The 10000-nt window shown below is 21.3% G+C and overlaps 4 protein-coding genes across 4 annotated transcripts in view; 2 read left to right on the top strand and 2 right to left on the bottom strand.

Annotated features, from left to right (window-relative positions):
- PF3D7_0823600 (lipoate-protein ligase B) overlaps nt 1-94 on the top strand; it is a gene marked incomplete at both ends in the record, with an annotated part of 1305 nt that extends 1211 nt beyond the window's left edge. Inside the window, one exon of the mRNA XM_001349252.2 lies at nt 1-94. This exon is cut by the window's left edge and continues 1211 nt beyond it. Within this exon, the coding sequence (XP_001349288.2) occupies nt 1-94 (94 nt within the window).
- A 1298-nt stretch (nt 95-1392) lies between these two features.
- PF3D7_0823500 (inner membrane complex protein 1i, putative) lies at nt 1393-2901 on the top strand (the record flags this gene model as incomplete). The annotated part of the gene is made up of 1 exon (XM_001349253.1): nt 1393-2901. The coding sequence occupies one exon, from the start codon at nt 1393-1395 to the stop codon at nt 2899-2901; it is 1509 nt and encodes a 502-aa protein (XP_001349289.1).
- A 671-nt stretch (nt 2902-3572) lies between these two features.
- On the bottom strand, nt 3573-5584 carry PF3D7_0823400 (alpha/beta hydrolase, putative; the record flags this gene model as incomplete). Its single annotated transcript, XM_002808827.1, has 5 exons — nt 3573-3676; nt 3853-4125; nt 4243-4280; nt 4407-4990; nt 5099-5584. 5 exons carry the CDS (start codon nt 5582-5584, stop codon nt 3573-3575), a joined length of 1485 nt encoding a protein of 494 aa, XP_002808873.1.
- Nucleotides 5585-6486: 902 nt separating this feature from the next.
- Nucleotides 6487-10000, bottom strand: part of PF3D7_0823300 (histone acetyltransferase GCN5) — a gene marked incomplete at both ends in the record, with an annotated part of 4763 nt that continues 1249 nt past the window's right edge. The window contains 4 exons of the mRNA XM_001349255.2: nt 6487-6648; nt 6753-7261; nt 7367-7781; nt 7938-10000. The exon at nt 7938-10000 is cut by the window's right edge and continues 1249 nt beyond it. Of these exons, the coding sequence (XP_001349291.2) occupies nt 6487-6648; nt 6753-7261; nt 7367-7781; nt 7938-10000 (3149 nt within the window). The remainder of the gene's footprint in view (nt 6649-6752; nt 7262-7366; nt 7782-7937) is intronic.

Genomic DNA, 10000 nt, shown 5'->3' with positions numbered 1-10000 from the left:
AAATGAATTAACTTTAAATATAACAGAGTCATTAAAAAAGGTGTTTAATGTAAAAGTAAGAAATATAAAAGATATACGAGAAATGTTTTATTAATTCCTATATTATATTATCATTATTTTATTTTTTTTAATAAGAAATTCTATTTCATATTTAAATGCACATCTAAGGGATACTTATCTTTTCATAAAATATATATATTCTATATGGTATTAAAAATAACATAATTTCCTTATTTTAAATCTTTTTGAAAATGGAATATTTTTCTACAGCTAAAAAAAAAAAAAAAAAAAAAAAAAAAAGAATGGATATATGCCTGAACGCATTCATAAAAAAAAAAAAAAAAAAAAAAAAAAAAAATGTGCACATATATAGCCTTTACGTATTGTATTTATTATTTTTAATTTTTTTTTTTTTCTGTGTCCTATTTTATGTACACCATAACGGGTACAGTGATGTTTTAAAAATAAAAGAGAATATTAACAAAATAATACAAAAATTAATATCATATATTTTATTTTCATAATTTATATTATTTTTTATTAGGAATAACTTAAATAAAATATTATGATGATTATTATATGAGAAAAATGATAAATTACTAAATAGCTTATAATGTTATAGTTATTTTAATTTTTTTTTTTTTTTTTTTTTTTTTATTAACTGTCTCTTATAGCACATGAACATTTGATAATTTATCCTTAACAAGCTAACCAAAATATAATAAAAATATTATATAGTTCATATATTTTTTTCAAAAAATTATGAATAAATTGCTAATTAAAATATTTAAAAGAAAAAAAAAAAAACAAATTATGAATATATATATGTAAAACTACCATATGTATATATTTATTTATTTTTTTAATTATTATGTCTATATAATTATAAAGAATATATTTATATATATATAATTATTATTTTTTTTCTTTTCTTTTTTTCTTATATAAAATATCATGTTAACAAATTTGTAAAAACTATTGTAGGACACACAAAATTCCAATTTTATTTAGTGTTAATATTTATTTATTATTTTCTTGTTTTAAAAGCATTCTTATATATATATATTGATTATTGTGTTTTTCTTTCGATATATATAGTGTGTAAATATATTTTTATACTATTAAGAACTTATCACACCTTATTTATGTAAATATAGGTATATATATATATATATATATATAAACAAAAGTACATATATAAATTCATTTGCTGTTGTTTTCTTTTTTTTTTTTTTTCATCTTTGTTTAATCTCTTATATAACTAAAAAAAAAGTATACTGTGTATACATACATATTATATATATATATATATATATATATATATACTCAATATTAAATTAAGTTTATATATATAATATATTCCTTTATATTAGCAAAAAAAAAAAAAAAAAAATGCAAGGTGAAACAATTAATGTACCTTCTTCCAGTGTTCCTTACACCTTTGAACATTCAAAACATTTGAAGAGTAAAATTCTTAAACCAATACGCCAAGAAAAAGTAGTGAAGGTTCCTGTTACTCAATATGTAGAAAAAATAGTAGAAAAAGAGGAAATTAAATATGTAAATAAATATGTAGATGTTATTAAACCTATTATTACCTATAAAACAAAACATATTTCAAAACCCATTTACTTAGATAAAATTAAGTATCAGCCAAAAGTAGTAGAAAAGGAAAAAATTATACATATACCCAAAATAGAATACAGAAACAAAATTGTAGAAATACCAGTATATGTTCATAAAGAAAACATTATAGAAAAAAAGGTCCCTCTAATTGTAGAACGTGTTGTTCCAGTATTAAAAGTAAACAGAGTTGAGAAAGAAATTTTGACTAATAGCTTTGAAATACCTGAAATATGTGAAATGACAAAGGATGAAAATAATATTCATATTGGAAAAAATGTGCATGAGACAAACCAACAAATTTCTTGTAATGTTTCCGAAAAGGGAAATTCATTTGTATCCGAAATAAATAAAGAAAAAAGTGATATTTATAATATCGAAACATACAGACATATGCAAACAACCAATGCATCGCCTAAAGTTTATTCACAATTGGAGATATCATCTTCCAATATGGATAACCAAAATGTTGAAACATTAAAAGATAAAAATAATGTAGTTGATAGTAATGATACTTCTGATGAAGAGGAATACAATGAAGGAAACTTGGAACATAAAAATGAAACAAGATACCATGAAGCTACTAATGAATATTCTAATTATGATTTTACATCAGAGAAAAATCAAAAGATAAATGATGAAGAAAACAATTCGAAGGAATTAATTAATAATAATAATATGGAAGAAAATTACTATGATATTGATGAACGCTTTAAGGATTCCAATATATCTCATGTAAGTATTCATTTACCAGAAGAAAAAGGAATTGAACAACAGTCCTATGAACAAAACTATATGAATTCCTGTAATAATAATTACAATATAATAGAATCGAATTTAGGAGATACTAGTGGTTCAGTATATAATAATATTAACACCTATGGTACATATTATTCTGATAATATGAACCCACAATTTGATAAAACCTTTGTTAACCAATCATATAATGGCTCTAAGGGTTATATTCAAAAAATAATGCAGAGAAATCATATTCCTAATTATAGTACAAATACAATGGAGCATCTTAAAATAGTAGAAGAAAAACATCCAAATTCATCGAATTTACATATATCTAATGAAAGGTTTTCAACATTACCTAGTGTATATGGCGCACGTTCGGTTACAGGAAAATCTAATTTTGTTCCTTCCTATGCTAATAGTAATGGACAAGCAATTGTATCAGTACGACCTGCAACAATTGTAGAGTATGTACCTAAATCAAAAAAATACAAAGCTTCATTGTGCAATTTTATTAATAAATGCTGTGGTAATATGTAATCGTTGACGATAAATAAGAAGCAAAAAAAAAAAAAAAGAAGAAAAAAAAAAAAATTAATGTTTTTTTTATTAGAACAACAATTTATATATTACTCTATTTTTATATTTCGAAGACGTAAATATTAAATAATTCCATTTTTTTTTTTTTTTTTTTCTTTGACTACATTATTGTTATTTCTTTTTTTGTCTATATTTTTTTCCTCAAAAAAAAAAAAAAATAAATAAATAAATATATATATATATATATATATATATATTAAACAATTTATAACATTTTACAATTATATTATTATTATTATATATATATATATATATATATATATATATATTTAATATATAAGAAGTAATATTATTTAAATATAATATATCTGAAATAAAAATAATAAGTATATTCAAACGTTCTAGGTAACAAATTGGTATAAAATAAAAAATATATTTTTTATGAAAGAAATGTTGTAAGAGAAAAAAAAAAATATATATAATAGAGGTGTAAATTTTTATTATAATATTTTAAAAAAAATGAAAAAATGGTAAAAATAAAAAATAAATCACAGATTATAAAATACTTATATTGATATTTGTATATATAAATAGATATTTAAAAAAAAAAAAAAAAAAAAAAATTAGTGTTGCCTTACCAAATTTAAAAATATATAAAAAATCATATTTGTTTAATCATTCTTTAACAATTGAAATGGGCAATCTTCTTTGAAATAAGTAATAGAACTCTGAAGTTTGCTATCCCATGTTAAAGATTTTTTATATGTATTTTTGTCTACAAAATAATGGGGAAAAAAAAAGGTTAATGTTAGTTTAATATGATAGACGTAACATTGTAAGTGTTAAGAATTCGAATGTGGTATATTATTTAGGATATATTGTATATAATTGTTGATAATATATATATTTATATTTATTTATTTATTAACATTCATATTTATATATTAATACTTGATTTTAAAGAACTTCTTGCGCTTTGCATGTGTAATAATTCGGATTCTTTTTGTTGTTCTTCAATATTTCCATATGTCTGATTATAGTTATGTAAATTATCTACATGTTTATCTTTAAAAGGATTGCTCGTAACCTTATGGTCATCTGTCATAATATCAATATCGGAATATAAGCATTCACTAATATTTCCCGAATGCTTATATTGATTAATTTTATAGTTTTCACATTTATTCTCTGTGAATAATTTTTGTTCAGAATATTCATTTTCATCTATCAAAAAAAAAAAAAAAAAAAAATGAAATAAAATAAAATAAAATAATATAAAATGTTTCCACAGATATAAACATACACAAGTAGATATATATATAATATATATAATTATATTACTCGTATTGAATTCTCGAATGGAATCCATAGTTGATTGGCTAAAAAAGAGCAAAGAGGGTTAATTTAAAAAGAAATGATCAATAAGAAATTATTATATGTAAATAAATAAATATATATATATATATATATAATCATTATGTTCTTTTTTATTTTACTTAAAATACGTCGATGAGTTTAAGGATGTCTTAGATTCATACTTGAACAGAATAAACTTTTTAACATTTTTAATGATTTTATTTTTTTGATTTAATTTTTTTGTTATTAATTTATCAATAAAAAAAAATTCATTCTCATACTTATCTTTCAAACTATAAAATAATTTCCAATAAGCATATACATCAAAAACCTTCTTAAATTCTGTACTATTAATAGAACATCCATATAATATGGTTTTAATAGCTAGAGTTAGTTTATTTTCATAAGAAAAATTTTCATATGTTTGCGTTGAAGATTCTGATATATAAAAAATTTTATATGCTTTTTGTTGTTTATATGCAAAATATAAAGAATGAACAGGATGTACTATTTTATCATTTTTTGAAATAATATAAATTGTGGGAATTGTGATATCTTCAATAAAAAATATTGGACACACATTATTTATATCATAATGGAACTTCTTCTTAATTTGTTTCCTTACTAAATATAAACAGACATTTTTAAAAAATATCTCTCCTTTTTTCTTAGCATTCAAGTGAAATGTTGTTTTATATAATTCAATTAAAGATACATATGGTGAGTCCAGAATCTGGAAAAAAAAAAAAAACAAAAAAATAATTAAATAAATAAATATATATATATATATATATTAACACAAAAGTAATATATTTTCTTAAACTCATCCGTTAATTCCTACCAACAATTTTATATTTCCATACAAGGCGGCTGCTATTATTGAACTTACTGCGCCGGAATATTTTCCCCATAAAACAAAATTTTTTATCTTTTCTACATAATGTAAATGATTTAATAACAAATACAAATCTTGAGATTCATTCCAACCCTTAGTAGAATAATATCCATCAGATAAACCACAACCTGAACAATCATAGGAAAATATAGAACATTCACATAATAAAAGAATATGTAATATATCCAAAACTTCTAATTGACAACTACTTGCAGAATGTGTATATATAACACAAGGTGTATTCTCATTATAATTAAAAGGTGTGAAAAAAGAACATTTTAATTTCTCTCCTCTTCTATTTTTTATAATCAAATCTTTCCTATAATAATTTTTATCATAAAAATGCATAAATATAGGACCTAAAAATTCTTCATTATATTCATCCCTTGGATGTCTTAAAAAAAACATTAACAGTTCATATAAATGAAACATATTCTTCAAACATTTGAAGTAAAAAAAAAAAATAAAGAAAAAATAAAGAAATGCATCCACATATATATATATATATATATATATATATATATATAATATATATATATCTTTATAAAATATATTACATTAAAAAAATAATAAAACAAAAGTTACATTTTTTCTCTTTATATAATTCCAAATATGAAATACATATTATTTATTTTTCTAACAATTTCGAAAGTCTTATTTATATGGCTACATATTTAAATAAATAAATAAATAAATATATATATATATATATATATATATATATATATATACATCCTTACAATCCTATATTTTCCTTTAAAAAATTTAAGCATATCTGTTTGCTTTAAAAAATTTACAAATTCATTGATATTCTTTAAAAAATATTATAAAAAATAAGTTAAAAAAAATATAAGTTGATGCATAAATTATTTTTTAATCGCGTCTTTTTCAAACGGACAAAAAAAATAAAAATTAAAAAAAATAATATAAAAAAAGAATAAAAAAAATTATTTCGGAATAAATGTATATAGGGTGTATTCATTACATATAATCACATCAATAAAAAGAATTATATATATATATATATATATATATATATATGTAAATGATTAAATGTATTGAGATAAACAAATGACCAATAAAAAATTCACTGTATAATAAAACCATATGCTTATCTGGTATACAAATATAAAAAAATATATATACATCTTTTTTATTTTCCCAAAAATAAAAAAGGAGTGTATTATTAATTGGATCAAATAAAAAAATAATGATATATGTTATGTATATGGTAATTTTTATTAATATATATATATATATATATATATATATATATGTATACATTTTCCTTTACGAAAAAAGAGAAAAAAAAAAAAAAATATTCAATGACCATCTTATTTTGCTGTATCAGTTATAGCTTCATATTTAGGCCATATAAGTGTTTGTAGTTCATTTGCATATTTGAAATAAATAGTTGTTGGAGCATTATACAAACGACAATTATCAAACATTCTCTTAAGCTCAATACCAAAATCTTCCTTCGTTTTATAATCACCCTAAGAAAAATAAAAATAAAAATAATATAATATTAACAAAAATAAAAATTTTAATATAAAAATATAAACACACATTCATATATATATATATATATATATATTACATGTCTGGCCTTTCTTCTCATGGTCAAAATATCTGTTGGTTCTTTTATAATATCATAATAATCAGGAGCTTCTGAAAGACTAACTGGCTTAAGAAATGGCCATGCAGACTGTTGTTTTTCTAAATAATCCAGAACACCTAAAATTTGATCTTTCAATTGAACTTCTTTATGTTGAACCTTTTTAGTAATTTCCCTCGTTTCCTTTTTCCAGCCAACTTCTAATAATCCAGGAATAGTACTTGGATGTAAAGCAGCCCCTTTATTATCAGCAAAATAATTAATACCCTTATATATAACTTGAGGTTTTATAAAATGTATAGCTTTCTTTACTGCTTTTTTTTGCTCATATAACATTTCCGAAAGTCTCAAATAATTGATGTTTGGGAAAATGTAACATTCCATTAATGTACCACCATCATAATCTTTAATATATCCAAACCATCTTTCTTTTGGCATGGAAATTTTTTGTGAAAATCCTTGTTTTCTAAAATATCCTATGGCAAAGTTATCTGTATAAATACAAAATAATATAACAAATAAATATTTACACACACATATATATATATATATATATATACATACATACATGGTAATATTCCATTTTATGTACATACCTGCATAGGTTAAGAAATATTCTATACCAAACTTCTTTACATGCTCCTTCAAATGATTCATTAATCTTGTACCATATCCTTTTACCTGCTCAGTTGAGGTAACAGCTAAAAATGCAATTTCCGCAAATTTCTGTTCAAAATATGGTCTGAAACATACTCCACCTATAACAGTATTTTTTTTTAATAAACAAAATGTATAATGATTTCTATCAAATACAAGCCTTACTATATATTCTCTAGGCATTTTTGGTAACTGTCTTGAGAAAATATTTTTCAAAGTTATTAATTTTATTAAATGATCTGGTTCCCTATCGTTCGTTATACATTCAAATGTTATAATACCCATATTCTCTTCTTTTGCTCCACCCGCATCTCTGTGCAAATATCCTAATCCTGTTTCGGAGGGTAGTAGAGACTTTACACATAAAAAGAAAAAAAAAAAAAAAAAATATACACATATTCATATATATATATATATATATATATTTAATTATTTATCTATTTATTCATATATACACATTCATACATACAATATCGTTCATATAATTATGAACCAACATGCTCTTAATACCTGTAACTTATCGCTCTGCTTCGTGGCATTTATAAACAGCATCAATGCAACGTTAATCGATATGCCCGATTCCAAACATAAGTGTAAGAAAAAATATTTCAACTTTTTCTTAACGGCCGTTTTTCTTAAATCTTCAATTATAGTTACATAATTACATAACAAAATAGTATGTAAAAAATCTCGTGAAAAACAATTACTAATTAAATTTCCACTTGATTGCTCTTTTCTTAAAAATGTTTTCCATTTAGAATATATGGTTTCATAATTTGGATCATATATAAGATTAGGGTTAGCTAACCTAGTATTAACAGGCATTAATTGTTGTAGATTGATTATAGAGCATATACTTTTTGTAATTTCTATTAAAATATATTCTCTGCTTTGTTCATTTTCTTCTATATTATTATAATTTAGTACATCTCTCTTAATATTATTATCTGTATCAACATTTCCTAGGTTATCTATAGATTCTTTTAAATTGTTTTCTTTGTCTACATTATTATTATTATTATCATTATTATCATTGGTAATATTTTTATTATCTTCATTTTGAGGAGACTTATTTTTATCCTCATCATCTTTATCATTACATTTATTATTTTCTTCTTCTTCTTCTTTTTCTTCTTTTTCTTCCTCTTCATCATATTTATTTTTTTTCGAATTAGGTGTATTACTATTACTGAAAGCACTAAATATATTAAAACTTGACAATAAGGAAGAGGTAATAACATTTTTAACTTCATTTTTGGGAGTTTTTGGAATTGATGTATTAGTTTTATTATCATCATTTTGATTTTTGTCTTCCTTTGTATTATCATTTTTTGTATTATCATTTTTTGGTTTGTCCTTTTCAATTTGATCCTCCTTCTTTTCAGATATCTTTTTTACATCCAACTCAACACCATCCATTATAGGATCAGAATTATTATTTGTGTGTTCTTCATTATCTTTCTTTTCAAGTGAATAATTTTGTTTATCCACATGCCCGTCATCCTTTTTGTTGTCTTCTAAATCATTTATATTATTACATGTAGGAGTATTACTATTACATACAAAATCTAATTTATCTTTAAAAATATAATTTGCATTATTATAAAAATCAACTAAACAATCTTTGAGAGAATCTTTCACAATAGAATGTACTACATTATATATTTTCTCATCATTATTTAATTTGGATATATATTTTCCATTAACAAAATTAGTACTTAGATCTAAGCCATCAATATTTTTTAAATTGACACTTTCATTAAACTTTATGTTTTCAACTCGTATATTTTTTATAATAGTTGTTGTTGTATTATTGTTTTCATTGCTATTCATTTTAATCGATTTTTTATTATTACTATCACTATTATTATTATTATTATTATTATAGTTGGAGCTGTTTGAATGTACTCTTTTTATATTTTCAAATTCATTATTTTCTGTATTTTTTAATATGGCGTTTTTTTTATTTTTTGAACTCATGGTCATCATATTCAGATGTTTATTTGAATTATTAAAAAATGAATTATTTCCAGAGGGATTCAAATTCATGTTGTTAACCATATGAACATGTGCATTATTCTGGTTATTATTCAAGAACATTTGATTATTATTAATATTATTCATATTACTGTTCATGTCGTTATTCATATTAGGATTCATAAATTGTACCCCCTGAATATGCTGACCAAAATTAATATTATTATTACTATTATTACTATTATTATTATTATTACTATTATTATTATTATTTATATGATTTATATTATTTATATTATTTATGTTGTTCATATTATTTGTCATCATCATATTATTATACGAATTAATCATGTGATTGTTATATGCATTCATATTATTTATAGGCATATTCATATTATTAAAATTATTCATAGGTTTTGCAATATTCATTGTACTAATTCTAGGTATATTATTTGGATTATTACTATTCATATTATACATATTATTCATATATAAGGATTCTTCATTTTTTAAATGTACCTCCATTCCACCACTTTTCATTATATCCCTCATTTTATTATCCATTCTTGTGTCGTCATTCATAACAGACATTTTAT

Source organism: Plasmodium falciparum (assembly GCF_000002765.6).
Source record: "Plasmodium falciparum 3D7 genome assembly, chromosome: 8".
In the NCBI taxonomy this organism is placed as follows: Eukaryota; Apicomplexa; class Aconoidasida; order Haemosporida; family Plasmodiidae; genus Plasmodium; species Plasmodium falciparum.
The sequence above is the reverse complement of the archived record's forward strand: the minus strand, read 5'-3'. Positions and strand labels throughout refer to the sequence as shown.